This window comes from Amblyomma mixtum, chromosome 4 (assembly GCF_055824585.1).
Source record: "Amblyomma mixtum isolate Tamu chromosome 4, ASM5582458v1, whole genome shotgun sequence".
NCBI classification, from domain to species: Eukaryota; Metazoa; Arthropoda; class Arachnida; order Ixodida; family Ixodidae; genus Amblyomma; species Amblyomma mixtum.
Genome location: NC_143015.1, coordinates 17,036,903 through 17,057,148, shown reverse-complemented (window position 1 = coordinate 17,057,148; position 20,246 = coordinate 17,036,903). Strand labels below are relative to the sequence as shown.

General features: G+C 53.5%; 1 protein-coding gene and 1 pseudogene across 1 annotated transcript in view; one reads left to right on the top strand and one right to left on the bottom strand.

Annotated features, from left to right (window-relative positions):
- LOC149345781 (lipase member I-like) overlaps positions 1–9,102 on the bottom strand; it is a 54,358-nt gene extending 45,256 nt beyond the window's left edge. Inside the window, exon 1 of the mRNA XM_089541199.1 lies at positions 9,052–9,102. Within this exon, the coding sequence (XP_089397325.1) occupies positions 9,052–9,102 (51 nt within the window). The remainder of the gene's footprint in view (positions 1–9,051) is intronic.
- Positions 9,103–16,922: 7,820 nt separating this feature from the next.
- Positions 16,923–19,695, top strand: LOC149345780 (uncharacterized; annotated as a pseudogene).
- Positions 19,696–20,246: the final 551 nt, after the last annotated feature.

Sequence of the window (20,246 nt, the reverse complement as noted above, 5' to 3'; positions counted from 1 at the left end):
CCTGCCTGCCTGCCTGCCTGCCTGCCTGCCTGCCTGCCTGCCTGCCTGCCTGCCTGCCTGCCTGTCTGTCTGTCTGTCTGTCTGTCTGTCTGTCTGTCTGTCTGTCTGTCTGTCTGTCTGTCTGTCTGTCTGTCTGTCTGTCTGTCTGTCTGTCCGTCCGTCTGTCCGTCTGTCCGTCTGTCTGTCTGTCTGTCTGTCTGTCTGTCTGTCTGTCTGTCTGTCTGTCTGTCTGTCTGTCTGTCTGTCTGTCTGTCTGTCTGTCTGTCTGTCTGTCTGTCTGTCTATCTATCTATCTATCTGTTGTTTCAGAATGCTCTAGTAACTTTGCACGCTTTATCTCGAAAGTTCGCTATGAGCTTTAAAAAGAGCACGGCCGAGAGCGGCGGGCATTCTGTTCGACGACCGCCGAGCACGCTTGTTGCTACGCCCGAGCTCATCCAGACCCAGCGAAGTTTTTTCGGCGCTGGCTTCCTGTGAAGTTTCAACGACAAGTGCAGGCCGGCCCCGGATCCACTGCGATTCGGAGGTACCGCAATTAGCCTTCCAGCCCAGGCCTTTGCCGGTGCTCGGGAAACTTCGTGACCTTCGTGTAAGCAGCAGCCCAGTAGCCCACCCAGGACGTCATGGGAGGCCCGGGACCTGCTGCCCATCCGGTGTTCCGTGCGCCGCCCCCAAAGGCGCACTGTTTTTTGTTCACAGTTACTTGTGACGTGACAGCTGACGACATCATCGACGGCATCCAGTCGGTTGTCGGCCCAAAAGGGCTACAGAGCCTCCAGCACCATGGAGGCATGAAGTTCGGCGTCGCCATGGCCTCGGCTGCGGCGGAGGAGAAGATGCTCGTGAAGGCGCCTTCAACCTGAGCGGCAAGGTGTGTTGCTGGGCGAGTTGGTTGGGATTCTTGTTCTGGTCCTTTGTCTGCAAGCGCTGTTTCTTCTGAGCGGCACTTCCGTCCCAGTAGCGTGTGTGGGTCCCTCCGTGGTACACGTGACGGCTTTTCGTGTGCCGCTGTTCGTGGGAGACGCGTCGCTGGCGGCGGCACTGAGCTCTTACGGCAAGGTGCTGGACATCACCCATCCCGTCCTCAAGGGCCGTCGTCACGTAGGCAACGGGACGCGCGTAGTCCAGATCGAGATGAAGCAGGCGGTGCCGAACTTCCTGACCGTCCAGGGCCACCGCGTCATGTTTGACTACCGAGGCGTCGGGAAGGTGTATTCCCGCTGCGGGCAGGACGGCCACATCGGTGCGGCATGTCGAAGGCCGCGGTGCGCTCGCTGCGAGGTGTTCGGCCACGACACGCCCGGATGCGCAGCGGCTTGCAGGCGCTGCGGCGGAAGCCACGCCACAGCGGACTGCCTGCGACCACGGTCCTATGCGGCGGCCGCCGCCTCCAGGAGAGAACCGAGCAAGGACAACGTGGTCACAGAAACGCAGAGCACACCCACCGTCCGGACGTCGGTTGCCGACGCGGACCCTACGACCAGCAGTCCGAGGGAGCCTGAGCCCGCCCGTGCGACGAAGGTGCGCGTGAAGGAGCAGCTCGAGGGGACGCCTTCAAACAAGGTGGAGCCGTTCGGTACAGTTTTCTCGGAACCCTTGCCGCCGCCACCCGGCAAAGATTCCTACAACACCGAGAGCAGCGGCGACGAGTCGAGCGTGTCGTCAAGCGACCTACAGGAGGTAGCGGACAAAGTCACGCCGCTTCGCCTGACAAGCGACTTGACGTGCGGGCAGGCGTCAGGACCCACGACTACTCACGGTGCGGACGACGCGCGCTTCCCATCACCAGCCAGCCACACCCTCCCATCGGCGACCCTGGCGTCGGCATCGGCTTCAGCTTCGAGCATCGCCAAGACCAGGCAGCCAACGGTGAGCGAGGCCACAAGCGCCGACGACCCCGAAACAATGGACATTTCCAGACCCGACTGCAAACGTGCCCACCCTCAATCATCGGAGTCCGACGGGACCGTTAACGAACGTTGTAGCAAAAAAGTGCCGCGCGCGTAACGAACGTTGTAGCAAAAAAGTGCCGCGCGCGTCAAGCGCCGCACTTGGCAGCGCTCTTTAAGTTGTATGTTATGCCGTCGGTGCTCTTGGCAGTCGTGGCGCTTGTGCATCACCTCTCCCTGAATGTTCGGGGTTTTCAATTCGTAGACAGACAGAGAGAGTTGATGCACTTTGCCAGGGCTAGGGGCGTCGACATCCTGTTTTAACAGGAATGCAACTTCCGTACTTCACTTGATGTGCTGAATTTCACCACCCGGTTTTCTGTTTTTGCTTATTTTTCGTTGTCTGATTCTCATATGTGCGGTGTTGGTGTCGTTTTTGTAAACCCCTGCCTGCGCGCGGGCGCTCATTGCACTTTCGGGCTGGACGGCCGCACTCTTGCGGTGGACTTCACAGTAAACCAGCGGCGGGTACGTGCGTTGGTTGTATACGCGCCACCACGGCAGTCTAGTAGTTCCAATTTTTTTGAGCGCCTCGACTCATTCCTACTGAATCCTTACCCCACTTTCATCGTCGGTGACTTCAATTCTGTTCTTAACATCGACCGTGACGTCCGCGGAGAGGGTGACGGTCGCCTTTATTCCGGTGGCCCCGCGCTCCGCGATCTTGTGACTCAGTTCCGTTTCTCTGCCCCTTGGGTACAGCTTCACGGAGATGCCTTTGGAGCGACGTGAGAGAGAGCGCAGTCAGCCAGTCGGATAGACAAATTCTATTTTCCACCTGAACTCGCTTCTTTTATCGTCAGCTGCGAGGTTCTCGCGTTCCCTGCCGGCACGCCGGTGATTTCCGATCATCGCCCCTTGTCAGTCAGGCTCGACATTTGTGAGGACACCCCACATACTGTAACGTGGCGTATGTGCACGAGCCTACTGGCAGACACGGAAAGCCTGGCGTCGCTGCGTACAGCGTTGGCCACATCGTGCAAGAGCTTCGTTGCAACTGATTCATGGGACACACTCAAGACTCGTTAGCAGGCAACTCTGGTGGCGGCCGCACAAGACCGCAGAGGCCGGGTAACTCATGCACTGAATGACACCCTCAATCGCATCCGTATAGTGCAAAGGGGAGCACTTTCAACCTTTGCCATGAGCGATTACCTGAGCCTACTTAAAGCACGCTATCACGTGTTACTCTGCAGTCATCACGGGCAGCTAGTCGCGCACACCAGCTCGGGCGGCCTATATCAGACCAGGCTGCGCTACGGCACGTACAGTCTTTGTCAAAAGTTTAGAGCCCAGGGGGTTTGCTTCTAAGCCTTGTAGTGGGACTCCTGTAACATTCGTGGCAGCCTTACCCATTGGAGGAGGCAGGACCAGAAATCATCTTATCTTCAGGAAATTTGGAGCGCTGGAGAGGCATTACGAACCACAAAGTGTGGCTCAGAAGCAAACCCCCCTGGGCTCCAAACTTTTGACAAAGGCTGTACGTGCAGGCACGGCAGAAGAATTCGCTCCCGCTACTGTGCCTTTCGTGACAATCCCTGACGACCCCAAAGCAAAGCCAATTGGCTACATCTTCAAGATGGTTATGAGGGGCTTCTACAAAGGTTTTTTTGAAACTTGCCACGAGTAGCTGAAGAGCTGCATGAAGACCTTTGCTCACCAGCCACAAGCCAAGAGCTGCACGCCATCCTACAGAGTATGAATGCAGCCTCTGCCCCCGGTGCAGACGGCATTCCAACAAGTTTTTATTCAACGTATTTTTACCAGATCCAAGGAGAGCTGCTGAAGATGGACAACGGCTTCCTCGCGGAAGGGTTACGTCCAAACTCTTTCCGCGAATGTCGCATCATACTGATTCCTAAAGCGGGCGGTGACCCCTCCGACCCGCAAGCATGGCGGCCCGTAAGCCTCTTAAACGCAGACTACAAAATAGTCGCATCTTTACTTAACAGAAGAATGCGGACCATTCTGCCTCGCCTAATTCACCGGGCTCAAACCACCAGCGTGCCTGACAGCTCTGTGTTTGCTGCATTGGCACTCACAAGAGACCTGATCACTTTTGCCAGCAGGACGGGCTTCACCGGGTGCTTTGTTTCACTTGTTCAGGCGAAAGCATTCGATCGGGTGGAACACTCGTACCTGTTCGGGGTCCTCGAAGCCTTCCGATTTCCACCGCTAATCTTCAACAAGGCTGCGCTTAGTTTACGCGGACCTGAACGCTCGTCTCTCCGTAAACGGCCACCAGAGCGCTCCCTTCTCAGTCACCCAGGGCTTAAGGCAAGCATGCCCTCTCTCCCCAACGTTCTTCGTGTTATGCCTGGATCCACTCATCCGGCGCATTAACTACAGCCCATCCATATGCCGCTTCCCTCTGCCTGGTCAGGGCCAAATCAAAGTTTCGGCCTACGCCGACGAGGTGTCGCTTTTTTTCAAGGACGAGGATAGCTATGCCTCTTTTTCGCGGCTGTTTCACGAGTATAGCCAGATATCCGGGGCCCTATTGAACAGGAGAAAAAGCAAGGCGCTAAGGTTTGTCCCCTTAACACCGAACCTTGCGGGCGAGGTAGAGTGGGTGCAGGGAGTGAAAGTCCTGGGAGTAGTATTCCTCGCCAGCGGAGAAGTAGCCCGCGATACCTGGACTAACCTCCGCACGAATGCCGAGAAACGCCTCTCGGTGGCGTCAACATTCCGCCTTTCAATGGCAGAGCGCCGCTATATTGTGAAGTCCACAGTCCTAGCCGCATGTTTTTTTGTCGCCCGCGTCGCAACCCCACCGCGCACGTTTGCACGCAGGCTAACCACTGCCTCTTTTTCTTTCGTTTGGGCAGGCAAACCCGAGCTTGTGTCACGGTTGTTCATGCGCCTTCCGTCGTACATGTGTGGGTTCAGTGTACCTTGCATCCGCACCATGTGTAATGTGCTCGCCTTGAGCGATCTTGTGCGCAATTCAGACTATCCCGGGAGAACACTCCTCGCATACTTCCTGGGTAAAGCGACCAACGTGTTTTGTTCTGAACACGTGGTTGGCCCTACAGCCGAGCAGCCACCGGCATTTTTTGTTAACGTGCGTCGCACGCTGGCGTCGTTGTCTGCCAGCGTGCCCGATCTGGATGTTGATGAAACCCCGCCCTCCAGGATGTGTGAGGCACTGACGGTAGCAGAGCTCATTCGCGAACAACTCCATAAAACGAGACGGGCGCGCTGGCACCAACTGACCTCACCTGCACGTCCTGCAGATATCAGGGAATTCGGCTGGTTGCGAGGCTGGCTGGTCGTGCCCACAAGAGACCGCCTTGCGGCGTAGAGCGTGGCGCCCTCCGCCCGATGGCCGCAATGCGGTCTCTTAGAAACATTGCGGCACGCAATGTTCGACTGTGTACTGGCAAGCACCTTTTGGATACTAGTGTCACGGATGTTTGTAACCCGTCTGGAAGCGCGCACTAGTTCACGCGGACTGTTTGCAAATATGCTCATGTGTGTCGGCATGCTCGTTTTGCGGCGGCCGCACGGAGTGGCTTCCTTAAATGGCCGTCCGCAAAGAGCGGTGTTTCCGATGTTGCAGCGCCTCCGCGCGCGCCTCTTTGAGCAAGCATGCGTAGACCCACTGTCAATGAGCGAGGCTGAGTTTTTGCGCAAGTGGTCCACGTACTTCATCGCCCTGCGCGGCGGACGAGTGTCGGCCTCTATATTGCCCTACTGACGTGCTCAGTGCTGCGGCACTGCGCATGCTCTCGAATGTTCAAACCATTTTAGTTCAGAAGTTTTGTTTCGTATTTTATTGTTTTCTTAGACCACAATTAACTTCTCTTTCTACGCCCGAGCTCGTCCAGACCCAGCGAAGTTTTTTCGGCGCTGGCTTCCTGAGAAGTTTCAACGACAAGTGCAGGCGGGCCCCGGATCCACTGCGATTCGGAGGTACCGCAACGAGCCTCCCAGCCCAGGCACCGTGCCTTTGCCGGTGCTCGGGCAAACTACGTGAAGTTCGTGCAAGCAGCAGCCCAGCCAGCCGCCCGGGATGTCATGGGAGGCCCGGGACCTACTGCCGCTCCGGTGTTCCGTGCGCCTCCCCCAAAGGCGCACTGTTTTCAGTTCACTGTTACTTCCGACGCGACAGCTGACGACATCATCGACGGCATCGAATCGGTTGCCGGCCCGAAAGGGCTAGAGAGCCTCCAGCACCATGGAGGCATGAAGTTCTGCGTCGCCATGGCCTCGGCTGCGGCGGCGGAGAAGATGCTCGTGGAAGGCGCCTTCAACCTGAACGGCACTTCCGTCCCAGTAGCCTGCGTGGGTCCCGCCGTGGTCCACCTGACGGTTTTCATGTGCTGCTGTTCGTGGGAGACGCGGCGCTAGCGGCGGCACTGAGCTCTTACGGCAAGGTGTTGGACATCACCCATCCCGTCCTTAAGGGCCGTCGTCATGTCGGCAACGGTACGCGCGTGGTCCAGATCGAGATGAAGCAGGCGGTGCCGAATTTCCTGTCCGTCCAGGGCCACCGCGTCGTGTTTGACTACCGAGGCGTCCGGAAGGTGTGTTCCAGCTGCGGGCAGGACGGCCACATCGGCGCGGCGTGTCGAACGCCGCGGTGCGCTCGCTGCGAGGTGTTCGGCCACGACACGGCCGGATGCGGAGCGGCTTGCAGGCGCTACGGCGGAAGCCACGCCACAGCGGTCTGCCTGCGACCCCGGTCCTATGCGGCGGCCGCCGCCTCGAGGAAGGAACAGAGCAAGGACAACGTGGCCACAGAAACGCGGAGCCCACCAGCCGTCCGGACGTCTGTTGCCGAGGCGGACCCTGCGAGCAGCCGCCCGAGGGAGCCCGAGCCCGCCCCCGCGACGGAGGTGCCCATGAAGGAGCAGCACGAGAGGACGCCAACAAACGAGGTTGAGCCGTTCAGTGTACTTTTCGCGGAACCCTTGCCGCTGCCACCCGGCACAGATTCCTACAACACCGAGAGCAGCAGCGGCGACGAGTCGAGCGTGACGTCGGAGTACCTGGAGGAGGTGGCCGACAAAGTCACGCCGCTTCGCCTGACAGGCGACTTGACGTGCGGGCAGGCGTCAGAGCCAGCGACTCCTCACGGTGCGGTGTACGGGCGCTTCCCATCACCAGCCAGCCACATTCTCCCGTCGGCGACCCTGGCATCGGCATCGCCTTCAGCTGCGAGCGTCGCCAAGACCACGCAGCAACCGGTGAGCGAGGCCACAAGCGCCGACGACCCCGAGAAAATGGACATTTCCAGACCCGACCACAAACGTCCCCACCCTGAGTCATCGCAATCCGAAGGACCCGTTAATGAACATTCTAGTAAAAAAGTGCTGCGCGCGTCAAGCGCCGCCCATGGAAGCGCTTTTTAGGTTGTATGTTATGCCATTGGTGCTCTTGGCAGTCATGGCGGTTGTGCATCTCCTCTACCTGAATGTTCGGGGATTTTAATCCGTTGACAAACAGAGAGAGGTGATGCACTTTGCCAGAGCTACGGTCGTTGACATCCTGTTTTTACAGGAGTGCAATTTCCGTACCTGGCATGATGTGCTGAATTTCAACACCCAGTTTTCTGTCCTTGCTTATTTTTCGTTGACTGATGCTCATATGTGCGGTGTTGGTGTCGTTCTTTAAACCCCTGCCTGCGCGCGGGTGCTCATTGCACTTTCGGAATATACGGCCGCACTCTTGCGGTCGACTTCGCACTAAACCAGCGGCGGGTACGTGCGTTGGTTGTATACGCGCCAGCACGGCAGACTAGTAGTTCCGATTTTTTTTAGCGTCTCGACTCATTCCTCCTGGATTCTTACCCCACTTTCACCGTCGGTGACTTCAATTCTGTTCTTAACATCGCCGTGACATTCGCGGAGAGGGTCACGGCCGCCGTTATGCCGGTGCCCCCGCGCTCCGCGATCTCGTGACTCAGTTACGCTTTTCTGACGCGTGGATGCAGCTTCACGGGGAGGCCTTTGAAGCGACGTTTGAGAGAGCGCAGTTAGCCAGTCAGATAGACCAATTCTATTTTCCACCAGAGCTCACTTCTTTTGTCGTCAGCTGCGAGGTTCTCGCGTTCCCTACAGGCACGCCGCTGATCTTCGATCACTACCCCTTGTCAGTCAGGCTCGACTTTGGTGACGACATCCACGTACTCTCACGTGGCGTAGGGACACGAGCCTACTGGCACACCCGGAAAGCGTGGCGTCGATGCGTACGGCGTTGGTAGCATTGTGGAAAAGCTTCGTTGCAACTGATTCATGGGACACACTCAGGACTCGTTGGCAGGCAACTCTCGTGGCAGCCGGTCAAGACCAGAGACGCCGTGTAACGCATGCACTGAATGACACCCTCAAGCGCATCCGTATAGTGCAGAGGGGAGCACCTTTAACGTTTACTATGAGCTATTACCTGAGCCTACTTAAAGCACGCTACCACGTGTTACTCTGCCAGTCATAACGGGCAGCTAGTCGCGCACACCAGCTCGGGCGGCCAATATCAGACCCGGCTGTGCTACCACACGTACGCGCATGCACGGCAGAGGAATTCGCTCCCGCTACTGTGCTTTTCGTGACAATCCCTGACGACCCCAACGCAAAACCACGTCCGATATCTGCAGGATCTTCGCAAGCCACTTCTCGAACCTGTTCCCTACCGCCAGTTGGCTACATATTCAAGATGGTTATGACGGGCTTCTACAAAGGTTTTAGGAAACTTTCCACGAGTTGCAGAAGAGCTGCATAAAAACCTTTGCGCACCAGCCACAAGCCAACAGCTGCACGCCATCCTGCACAGTATGAATGCAGCCTCACCCCCAGTCCAGATAGCATTCCAACAAGTTTTTATTCAACATTTTTTTACAAGATCCAAGGAGCGCTGCTGAAAATGGTCAGCGGCTTCCTCGCTAATGGATTACGGCTGAACTCTTTCCGCGAATGCCGCATTCTACTCATTCCAAAAGCGGGCCGTGACCCCTCCGACCCCCAAAAATTGCGGCCTCAGACTACAAAATCATCGCATCTTTACTCAGCAGAAGAATGCGGACGGTTCTGCCGTACCTAATTCACCAGGCTCAAACCAACAGCGTGCCTAATTGCTCAGGGTTTGCTGCATTGGCACTCACAAGAGACCTGTTCACATCTGCCAGCAGGACAGGCTTCATCGGGTGCAACATAGCATAGTGGGCGAGTTGTTATTGCATCTTTAAAGAACGAAACAGCGGAACTAGAACGAAGGACCAAGAAAAAGAGAGACACGAACACGTGCTGACTCACAACTGACTGTTTTAATCGGAAAACCACATATAAATAATATCTAATCGCTGCGTCACAGCCTCACGTCGTCATCGCAAACTACTAACATAACAAGAACGGAAAACCATTGCCGAAAAGTAAGCACCTACAGGCTTCCACGCTTTTCCAACAAATATATCTCGCGCTTAGACAAGACCATCGAAGTGCTGCTCACACATGAGTCAACTTCTGTGCAGATATGATACGCCTCTACTACTTCCCGTACTAGTTGCTCTTTATGGCGATACAGCACAACAGTGTTGTCAAAGTACGGAGTGCATAGGCAGGATTTGCAATGTGCAGCCAGTTTTGATGACCGGGAGCCACGCAAAGAATTAGCGTTTTCCAAAAGGCGTTCGTTCAGGCACCTGCCTGTTTGACCCACGTAGAAATGGCCGCACGAGAACGGAATCCTGTAGACGACTCCAACTCTGCACTGCACAAACTGAGTGGCATGACGGACTCCGCACCCTTCTGTGGCGTTGCCGTTTTCTTTCTTGCGTTTCACTGACGCCGGAACCTTGCTCAGGTTATTAGGCGCTTTCCTCGTGTTGGTGTCTCTCTTTTTCTTGGTCCTTCGTTTTAGTTGCGCTGTTTCGTTCTTCATCTGGTGTTTTGTTTCGCTCGATCAGGCGAAAGCATCGGGTGGAACACTCGTATCTGTTCGGACTCCTCGAAGTCTTGGGATTCCCACCGCAAATTGTCAACAGGCTGCGCTTACTTTACGCAGAACGCTCGTCTATCAGTAAACGGCCACCAGAGCCCTCCCTTCTCAGTCACCCGGGGCATAAAGCAAGGATGCCCCATCTACCCAACGCTATTCGTATTATGCCTGGATCCACTCATCCGGCGTATTATCGACAGCACATCCATACGCGGCTTTCCTCTGCCTCGCCAGGGTCAAATCAAAGTTTCGGCATACGTCGACGACTTGTCGCTTTTCCTCAAGGACGAGGATATCTGCGCCTCTTTTTCGCGGCTGTTTCACGAGTATAGCCAGATATCCGGGGCCCTATTGAACGGGGAAAAAGCAAAGCGCTAAGGTTTGGTACCTTCGCACCAAAATTTGCGGACGAGGTGGAGTGGGTGCAGGGAGTGAAAGTCCTGAGAGTAGTATTCCTCGCCAGCGGAGAAGTAGCCCGCGATACCTGGACTAACCTCCGCACGAATGCCGCGAAACGCCCCTGGGTGGCGTCAACTTTCCGCCTTTCAATGGCAGAGCGCAGCTATACTGTGAAATCCTACCCGCATGTTTTTTTGTCGCCCGCGTCGCACACCCACCGCGTACGTTTGCACGCAGGCTAACCACGGCCTTTTTTTCTTTCGTTTGGGCGACCAAAACCGAGCTTGTGTCACGGTCGTTCATTCGCTTCCCGTCGTACATGGGTGGGTTCAGTAAACCTTGCATCCGCACCATGGGTAATGTGCTCGTCTTGCAAGGAGTACGCGATCTTGTGCACAACCCAGACTCTCCCGGGAGAACACTCCTCGCATACTTCCTGGGTACAGCACGTAACGTGTTTTTTTTTTCAGAACACGTGGTTGGCCCTAGAGCCGAGCAGCCACCGCCATTTTTGTTAACGTGCGTCGCACACTGGCGTCGTTGTCTGCCAGCGTGCCCGATCTGGATGTTGATGAAACCCCGCCCTCCAGGATGTCTGAGGCACTAACGGTAGCAGAGCTCACCCGCGAACAACTCCAGAAAACGAGACGGGCGCGCTGACGCCAACTGACCTCACCTGCGCTTCCTGCAGATATCAGGGACTTTGGCTGGTTGCGAGGCTGGCGGGTCCTGCCCACAAGATACCGCCTTGCGGCGTGGGGCATGGCGCCCTCCGCTCGACGCCCGCAATGCGGTTTCTTAGAAACATTGTGGCATGCAATGTTCGACTGTGTACTGGCAAGCACCTTTTGGATACTAGTGTCACGGATGTTTGTAACCCGCCTGGAAGCGCGCACTAGTTCACGCGAACTGTTTGCAAATATGCTCTTCTGTGTCGGCTTGTTCGTTTTGTGGCGGCAGCGCGGAGTGGCTTCCTTAAATGGCCGTCCGCAAAGCGCGATGTTTCCGATGTTTCAGCGCCTCCGCACGCGCAACCTCTGAGCAAGCCTGCGTGGACGCAATGCCAATGGGCGAGGCTGAGTTTTTGCGCAAATGGTCTACATACTTCATCGCCCTGTGCAGCGGTCGAGTGTCGGCCTCATCACTGCCCGACTGACTTGCTCAGTGCTTCGGCAATGGGCATGTGCTCGAATGTTCAGACCATTGAGTTCAGAAATTTTGTTTTCTATTTTATTGTTTTCATCGAACAAAAAAAAACTTTTCTTTCTACGCCGCCTCCAATTCATTCTGTTCTTTGCGGGCGCAAGTAAAACCATAAAAAGAGTTTTGTTTAGAAGCCATTTTCGCTGTCTTCCTGCTCTCCAGTCTGCAGTCAACACTACGTGACATCTGGTGGAGGTGGAGGTCGCCCTCACCCCCTGGGACCCGCCAAAGCAAGCCGAGCCGTCTCGAAGAAACAGATCAAGAGAAAACCGCAGAAGCCATGCCGAACGAAGACGAGGTGTGAAGTAGCCGTCGTCTCCAGATGCGTGCACCTAAATACGGACTACTACCGGATCGCTTGCGAGCAAAGAAGGACTCCTCAATTCCTACGTCAACCATGGCTACGACACCAACCCCCAATATTTTGCACCAGCCCCGAGTGCCGCCCACGTTCGACGGTTCACCGGGCGAGGGTCATGAAGAATGGGATGACCAGACTAAAGGAAGCCACGTTTTCTTCGCCCTGAAAGGACCAGCCATAATTTGATTCGAAAATCACGAGGCTTCTCTCGCGACGTGGGGATCGTTCAAGCGAGAGTTCCTGAAGGCATTCACAAGCATCGTCAGAAAAAAAAACAGCTGAGCTGCTTCTACAGTCGCTCATAACTAAATAGTTTTAGGGCGCAAAAAAAAAACGGACAAGACACATAGGTAGGTGTCAGGACGAAGCGCCATACTTCCAACTGATTTTATTGCATGCATAAAACGTACTTATATAGCTTGTCGTCACATGCGCAGGTGGGTCACCTAAAGCTCAGGAACGACAAGCCGTGCTCCAGGAATTTCTTTTCACTGTTATTCTATACAATTGATGTGTCGCTTATGCACAAGTTACCTTTTTTTGATAAATAACGCTTCTATCAACTCCCTAGCATTAGTATCATTGTTTTTGCCCAGAATGCGCACATCAGTGAAGCATGGCTCACAATTGCGGGACGGGCACTTATCAATGTGCTTAGATGTGTGCCATCCTTTTTTTCCTCTACGTTTCTCTCATGTTCGCTCATTCAGGCACCCGCCCGTCTGACCTATGTAGGAGCGCCCGCAGGACAGGGGGATTTCGTAGACAACCCCTTCAGCACATTTCACGAACGGGCTCCTGTGCTTTGTTCCGCAGCCTCGTTCCTTGGTTATCTCGTTATCGGTACGGGAGCTAAGGCCACCTAGCTTTGCCGGTGCAGAAAAGGCAAGCCGTGCAGCATGGCGATTGGCAACCTTTTTCAAAATGTAAGCAACACGATGCACGTATGGCACCACCACTGGTCATACATCTTCTCGAGGGATCTCTGGCCTAGCTCTACCAGTACCGTTCTTTGTCTTGTTTAGAAGACATTCAACCACCGTAGTCATGGTGGTGGTTGGCGCTTCGTCCTGTCACCTTCCTATGTGTCTTGTCTGTTTTTTGCGCCTTAAAACTATTTGGTTATGAACAAAAACCAACTATCCTAGCAGCAAGTGCTCTTATTCTACAGTCGCGCATCCAGCACCCGATTGAAACAGTGACCGCGTGCGTCGAAGACATGAATTGCCTTTTTCGACGTGTCGATCCTGACATGACGAAGAAGGAGAAGGGGGGGTTTTTGGTGCGCGGCGGTAAAGAGGCACTTTTCGGTGGACTGACCCGCAATGCCCTGAAGGCGGTCGCTGAATTCACCAGTGAAACAGCCGCCATTGAGAAACCGTCAGAATCATGAGCGCTCCATTTCCCTCGACAGCTCCAAGTGACCCTGACTACCATCTCGAATTGCATTCCATTCAGAGGCACTCTGCGGGATGTCATCCGTGAAATCGTACGGGAAGATCTGCGTCGCCGGTTACATTTCTTTCAACCAGTCTCAAGTAGCGACCCTTGAGGAAATCGCCCTCGAAGAAATACAGCATGCCTTGGATCTCAGTCATCGTCGCCTCCAGCTGAAGCTCCAGCCTTCACTTACGCCGTTGCAGTACGCAGTCCTCTGCCCCAACGACACAACCGAAGTCCGCCTCTTCGACGTGAACCACCTGTTCCCGAACACCGCCCCCCTGCCCCGCCCACCCAGCTTACGAGCGACGCTCAAGCACCAGGAAATGCGACGCCTGGAGAACTTCCGACAACCGCCCGATGTGCTTCCATTGCGGTGAAGCCAGCCATATTCTTCGACACTGCCCGTACCGCCGCATCGGTCTTCGTGACTTTGCTGCTGACGCCGCAGCACGACCACGCCTCGGCCAACGTCCGCTAGAAATTGACGAGTGCCAGCGTCGAGAGGAGTATGCGCCAAACCGCCTTTCGCACTCACCATCACCGTCAGCGTCGCGTTTTGAGTCGCCACGGCGCAGCTATGCAGTCGAAGTACGAAGAAGGTCTCCCAACCCCCGTTGGAGAAACTAAAGAGAGCAACCTCTAGAGGTGAGGTTGCTCATCAGCGAAACGGCGAAGAACCTCCAAAGACCACGCCGCTTGAGACGCCACCTCCGATACGCCGACGCTGCATACACTGACAACCTCGACCACGACGCGAACCGCCTTTAAAATGACGCCCCTACCAAGAAACGCCCCTACCAAACACGCCCTACCCATGATTCACATACCCGACGAAGTCGTGACCAGACGCCGAGGACGACGTGCTACGCAAGAGCCAGGACGTTCGACTTAGAAGTGGTTATCGATGGCCTGAACGTTACCGCTCTAGTCGACACAGGAGCCCATTACCCGGTGATGAATGGAACATTCGCTACACAGCTGAGGAAAGTCACAACCCCTTGGGACGGAGCACAAATTCGCACTGAAGGGGCCACCTCATTACGCCATCAGGACGATGCACAGAGTGACTGTCAAGAAACAGATGTATCCTGGGACCTTCGTTGTGCTACGGCAATGTTCCTGCGAAGTGGTCTTGGGCATGGATTTCCTTAATGACCATCAGGGGATCATCTACCTGCAATCCAGGATAGCAAGAGAACAGCAGTTCACAATTGATGGCGCGGTGCTGGAAGCCGTAAGTGATTGTCAAAATCGGGCAGGTAGTGACCGCTGATCCGGATGATGAGAGGGAAATAACTAAAAGACTAAGAATGGGGTGGAGCACATTTGGCACGTTCTCTATGATCATGAATGGCAGTTTAACAATATCCCTCAAGAGAAATGTATACAACAGCTGTATCTTACCCGTACTCACCTACAGGGCAGAAACGTGGAGGCTAGCAAAGAGGGTTCAGCTTAAATTAAGGACAACGCAGCGAGCTATGGAAATAAAAATGATAGGTGCAACTTTAAGAGATCGGAAGCGCGCGGAGTGGGTGAGAGATCAAACACGGTTTAATGACATCCAAGTTGAAATGAAGAGGAATAAATGGGCTTGGGCAGGGCATGTAATGCGAAGGCAAGATAACCGTTGGTCCTATTGGGCAACGGAGTGGATTCCAAGAGAAGGATTCCAAGAGAGCGCTGTGCGACAGCCTTAGCAAGCAGCCCTTGCTATCAGTGTTTGACCCTGAAAAAGAAACCAGGTTATCTTGCGATGCACCACAAAATGCAATCGGTGCTGCCTTGATGCAGTATCACAACGGTACATGGAAGCCGGAAACTAGAAGAGTTTAACCCACTAAAGCATTTGCGCCATACTATTAAGAGGGAGCTTGAGTATCGCCTCCAGTTATGAACGCGGTAGCGCTAAGGCTACCGTTCAGCGAAAAACCCGGCGTCGTTGTTGGCGGCAGCGGCGGAAGCGAGATCTGTTACTGCGAAGCCGAGGATATCCGATTCCGTATATACAGGCATGTAGGCAGGACCTAGGCAACACATGAGTACTTGTACAGGAGGGACCTCTAATGTAATCCAATTGTACTCTTAAGGGCACAGGGTAAGCCCTATACTTCCCATGCATTTTAAGCCATGTTGAGGTACATGTTTCTCGCCAACTAAGGTGTACCCTGGTAATATGTATATCATTTTGTTCCAAACTTTGCGCTATTTCTACTGAACTAGAATATTTAAAATGTGTTGAAAATTTTATTTTTAATGAAATTTCTACCTTTAGTACATAAATTTCGGCTTTCTTTTCACATTTGAAAGTTCATAACGGAAGCACTACTGAGTGAAATTGCTTAATTCTAGTTCAGTAGTTGCCAACACTTATGTAGATGGTTGAAAAAGAAAATCAGCTGTCTGTCTTGAAAGACATTGCAAATAATGGTACCTTTGTAAGAAAAACACTGTTTGGAGATAATTGAGCCTAAAGTGAAAAAAGATGTGAAAAACAATTTTTTATTCGCACAAACACATTCATAGCCGTTGGTTTAATTGCCCACTACTTCGTAGTCACTGTCGCAGTCAATTTTTTGCGTTTGGGCTTGGCATTATGCTTGCCGGGCATCTTTTGTCAGTTGTCATGTTGCTTGGTCCGCAAAGTACATACGCTTGTGGTCAACTTCCCTCAGCCACTCGATGGTGTTGCGCCCTGGGTTCAATCCACGCGCCTTCAAAACGTTGGCCCGTGCGATGCTACCATCATTAAATGAAATAACAGCGTCCAGTGCTGCCATCCTTAGGGTCTGAAGCCTAACAAACGCGCGCTTTGTCAGAATTCGGTCAGCTCAACCCTTCCACCGCACTCTCTACACACACAACTCTGTGTAATTGCGGCAAATATGCCATCCATGTCCATTAAGGCATATTCGCTGCTGCTCTGTAGCATATCCTCTCCCTAGAAGCACACAGAAAATCTTGAAAGCTTCGATGTCGAGGAGCTGGCGTGTTTGGCGTTCGGCGTCTCATTAGGTCGTGGGCATCCTTTTGATTTTTCAGGATGAGTGTAACGGTTGACGTGAAATTCACACCTGCCGAAGGCCTTCTTTGCTCTAGGCATCTCATCTTATCAACAACGGCCAACACCGGCACAAAGTACAATACTCATCGGAAGGAAAAGCACTCGTACGCAGCTTCATGAAAGTTGCAGAAACTTGGAAAAAACGTGCGCAGCGTCTCAGGATTATCTTGGCTAAAAAAGACAGCTGGACAATAGTTGGCAAACAATTTTTTATATGTAGCTGATTTCAGACAAGCTTTAAAATCAGGTGGTGGACTTTTTGATTGAAAAAATTGGCGATAAACGCGGAGGGTATCCGGAAAGGGGGCGTGGCCGCTTTGAACTTTTCAAATTGCAAAAGAAAAAAATTTTTTTTTCTAATTTTGTTATATTTATGTAACCTATCCTGGAGGGCGCCACGGGCTACCCTAGCAGTGTATATAATGACGCAACTAATCAATTAAAGAGGGCTTCTTCGTTCGGCTACTGGCGTCGTGCTTGCTTGGCTGGCTGCTGCTCTGCGTGTGCCAGCCGGCGATACAACAGATGGCGACGAGGTAAACAGAAGTCGACGCGAATAAGCTACAAGATGAACCTGCTTCAGCCACCGGAATTCCTGCCAACGCCGGGAAGGCCAGCCATTCCATGGAAGCAGTGGCGCAGGATGTTTGAAAATTATTTGCTGGCCTCGGGGAACAACGCCCACCCAGCTGATCGTAGGAAAGCGCTCTTGGTGCACTGCTTGGGCGTGGAAGGTCAGCGCATTTTCTACGCATTGCCAGAAGAACAGTCGTCAGCTTCAGCAGGAAAACAGCAAGACACAGATGCGGCCGATAAGACAACGACCAAACAGGATGAATTTGACATCGCCATGGTAAAGCTCGAAGAATATTTTGTTGCCACGATTAATGCCATCGTTGAACGACAAAGGTTCCGCCAGCGTGCTCAGCTGCCAGGTGAATCCGTGGAGGCATTCGTCACAGCTCTTCGAGAGCTTTCTGTTACATGTGACTTCGGTACGCAAGTGGAATAATTCATTCGGGACCAGCTTGTAGAAAAGACGGGCCACCGCCAGCTACGGGAGCGACTGCTGCTAGAAGGTTCTGCTCTGACGTTGCAGCGTGCGCTCGACATTGCCGGAGCGATGGAAACGACAGAGCAGCATTCGCTGCAACTCGCTCCACGTACGGATGTTCACGTAATAGAGCGTCATGCATCACCAACCGGGCGACCAGAGCGTTCTGCAGTCTCTAGAGCAGCGCTAGGCCAGCTGACTACCAAATTTAGGGGTTGTTTCCGCTGCGGCTTCCCGCGGCACATAGCAAGTTCTTCAACGTGCAAAGACAGAACAAGGACGTGCAACAAATGTGGTAGGCTGGGTCATTTCGAACGTATGTGCAGAAGTATGGAAGAGCCAAGGCAATCCATGCCCATTCGAGGGGTTACTGCCGAAGATCACATTGGAGTTATGACAGTTCTTCACCTGGGGCGGAGGCATACAACAGGAATACAGGTGGACGTGCAAGTGCACGCTGTCACTATTTCATTGTTAGTGGACACCGGCTCCGCGGTCTCAATTTTGTCCGCAACTAAATACGAGAGACTGAAGCTTCCGACGTCGTTGCAACCATCTACAGCCACCCTTTTCGATTTTTCACGCAATCGCATTGTTGTGCGGGGATGTTTCGTCGCTCCCGTTGTATTCCGCTGTCGCCAAGAAAACGTGCTTTTCCATGTCGTGCCAGTTGGAACGGACATCCTGGGGTTGGACGCCATCGTCGCCCTGCAACTGCAAATCGATGGCAGGAGAGTAAACTGCATGACACCTTCGTATGCGCCTCAGGGCATTCCCAGTGAATTGCAGGCCGACTTTGCACACTTGTTCGATGGGAAGCTAGGGCTGGCTAAGAACTTCATTCACAAGGTGCGAGTTCGTGAAGGCGCAACTCCAGTTGTTGCGAAATTGCGACAATTGCCGCTCGCAGTAAGAGACCAGGTGTCCGAGGAACTAAATCGTCTTGAACGTGAGGGTATCATTGAAAAAATTGACAACTCTGAATGGGTATCGCCGCCTGTTATTGTGCGGAGAAAGGACGGGTCAATACGCTTATGCGTGGATTTACGTGAGCCCAACAAGGCAATTGTCGTCGACAAGTTCCCGTTACCACACACAGATGAGCTCCTGAATAAGCTGCATGGTGCAAAATACTTTTCGAGATTGGATTTGTCTGCAGCGTACCACCAAGTTCCACTGAGCCCAGAAAGCCGAGATTTAACAGCCTTTATTACGGACCAGGGACTGTACAGATTCCGACGTGTATGTTTCGGCCTTGCTTCAGCACCGGCAGCATTTCAGAAAATGATGACTGCGATTTTACAATCTTGCAGGAATACCTTCTGCTACATTGATGACATCATCGTTTTTGGCAGCTCACTCGAAGAACATAACGCGAACCTTAGGCAAGTTTTGCATCGCATCAGTGACAATGGGCTGAAGTTAAATCAAAAGTGCATTTTCAGTGTGAGCGAACTTCCATTCCTTGGTCACCTCGTGAGTGATAAGGGCGTGCGACCATCGCAGAGCAACATGGAAGCCATTCAGAACGCGCCTGCGCCCACGGACAAGGCGACGTTACGTTCCTTTCTTGGAATGACGGGCTATTACGCGAAGTTCATTCCGCGATACGCCGAGATGGTCGAACCTCTTCGTGAGTTGCTGCGAAAAGATTCAGAGTTCCAATGGGATTCGAAGTGCCAAACTTGTTTTGATGAAATGCGTCGTTTTTTGTCTGACAGAGATGCTTGCAGCTGTTTGATCCTGCCCTTGAGACCATCGTTACAACTGATGCGTCCGGAATTGGCCTCGGAGCAGTACTGCAGCAGCGGCGTGGTCACGAAGTGGTTTCTGTTGCTTTCGCTTCCAGGAGATTGACAGATGCGGCAAAGAAGAATTCCATTGGCGAGCTTGAAGCTTTAGCGTGTGTATGGGCCTGCGAACATTGGCGTGTGTACCTGTGGGGTCGTTCGTTTATTCTGCGCACGGATCACCAGGCCCTGGTAACTCTGCTGACAACAAAAGAGGTGGGTCGCAGACCCTTCAGAATTGCAAGATGGCATGCTCGGCTACTCGATTACAACTACACAATAGAATTTCAGAAGGGCTGTGAAAACGTTGTGGTGGATGCGCTGTCACGAATGCCCCAATCTGCACTCGGGGGGCACATGGAACCGGAAGGGCCTGATGACGCAGTGTGCGTCGTTTCTTCGCGCATAAGCCATGAAGAGTTCGTGGCTGAAACTTCGCAGGATCGAATGCTGCAGGACGTCATGCAGTGGACTACCTCGTCATGGCCGCCAAGTAAGGATCTACCAGCAGGGGCACACCCCTTTCACCGTATCCGAGACGAGCTGTCTGTCGCTGGAGGGATTCTTCTTCGTTGCCAGCAGTTTGTTGTGCCTGCATCGCTAACGGGGCGCCTCCTGTCAGCAGCTCATGAGTCGCGCCCAGGTATTTCACGGACTAAACAACGGCTACGTGAGAAGTACTGGTGGCCAGGAATGGACAGCCAGGTGGAACATCTTATTCAGTCTTGCGCTGTCTGCCAATCCGTGGACAAATCGGCGCGACTAGTAGTGCCCCCGTTACAGCCGGTAGACTTCCCTTCATGTCCATGGCAGAAATTGGGCATTGATATAGTTGGCCCATTTGCGTATGCACCCGCAGATAACCGGTTTGCCATCACACTAATCGATTACTTTAGCAAATGGCCCGAAGTGTGTTTCACGGCTAAAGTCACGTCTTCAACCGTTGCATCATTTCTACGCAGTGTATTCAGCAGGGAAGGCTACCCCGAAGAACTTGTGTCCGATCATGGGCCTCAGTTCACATCAAGCGAGTTTGAAGAATTCCTGC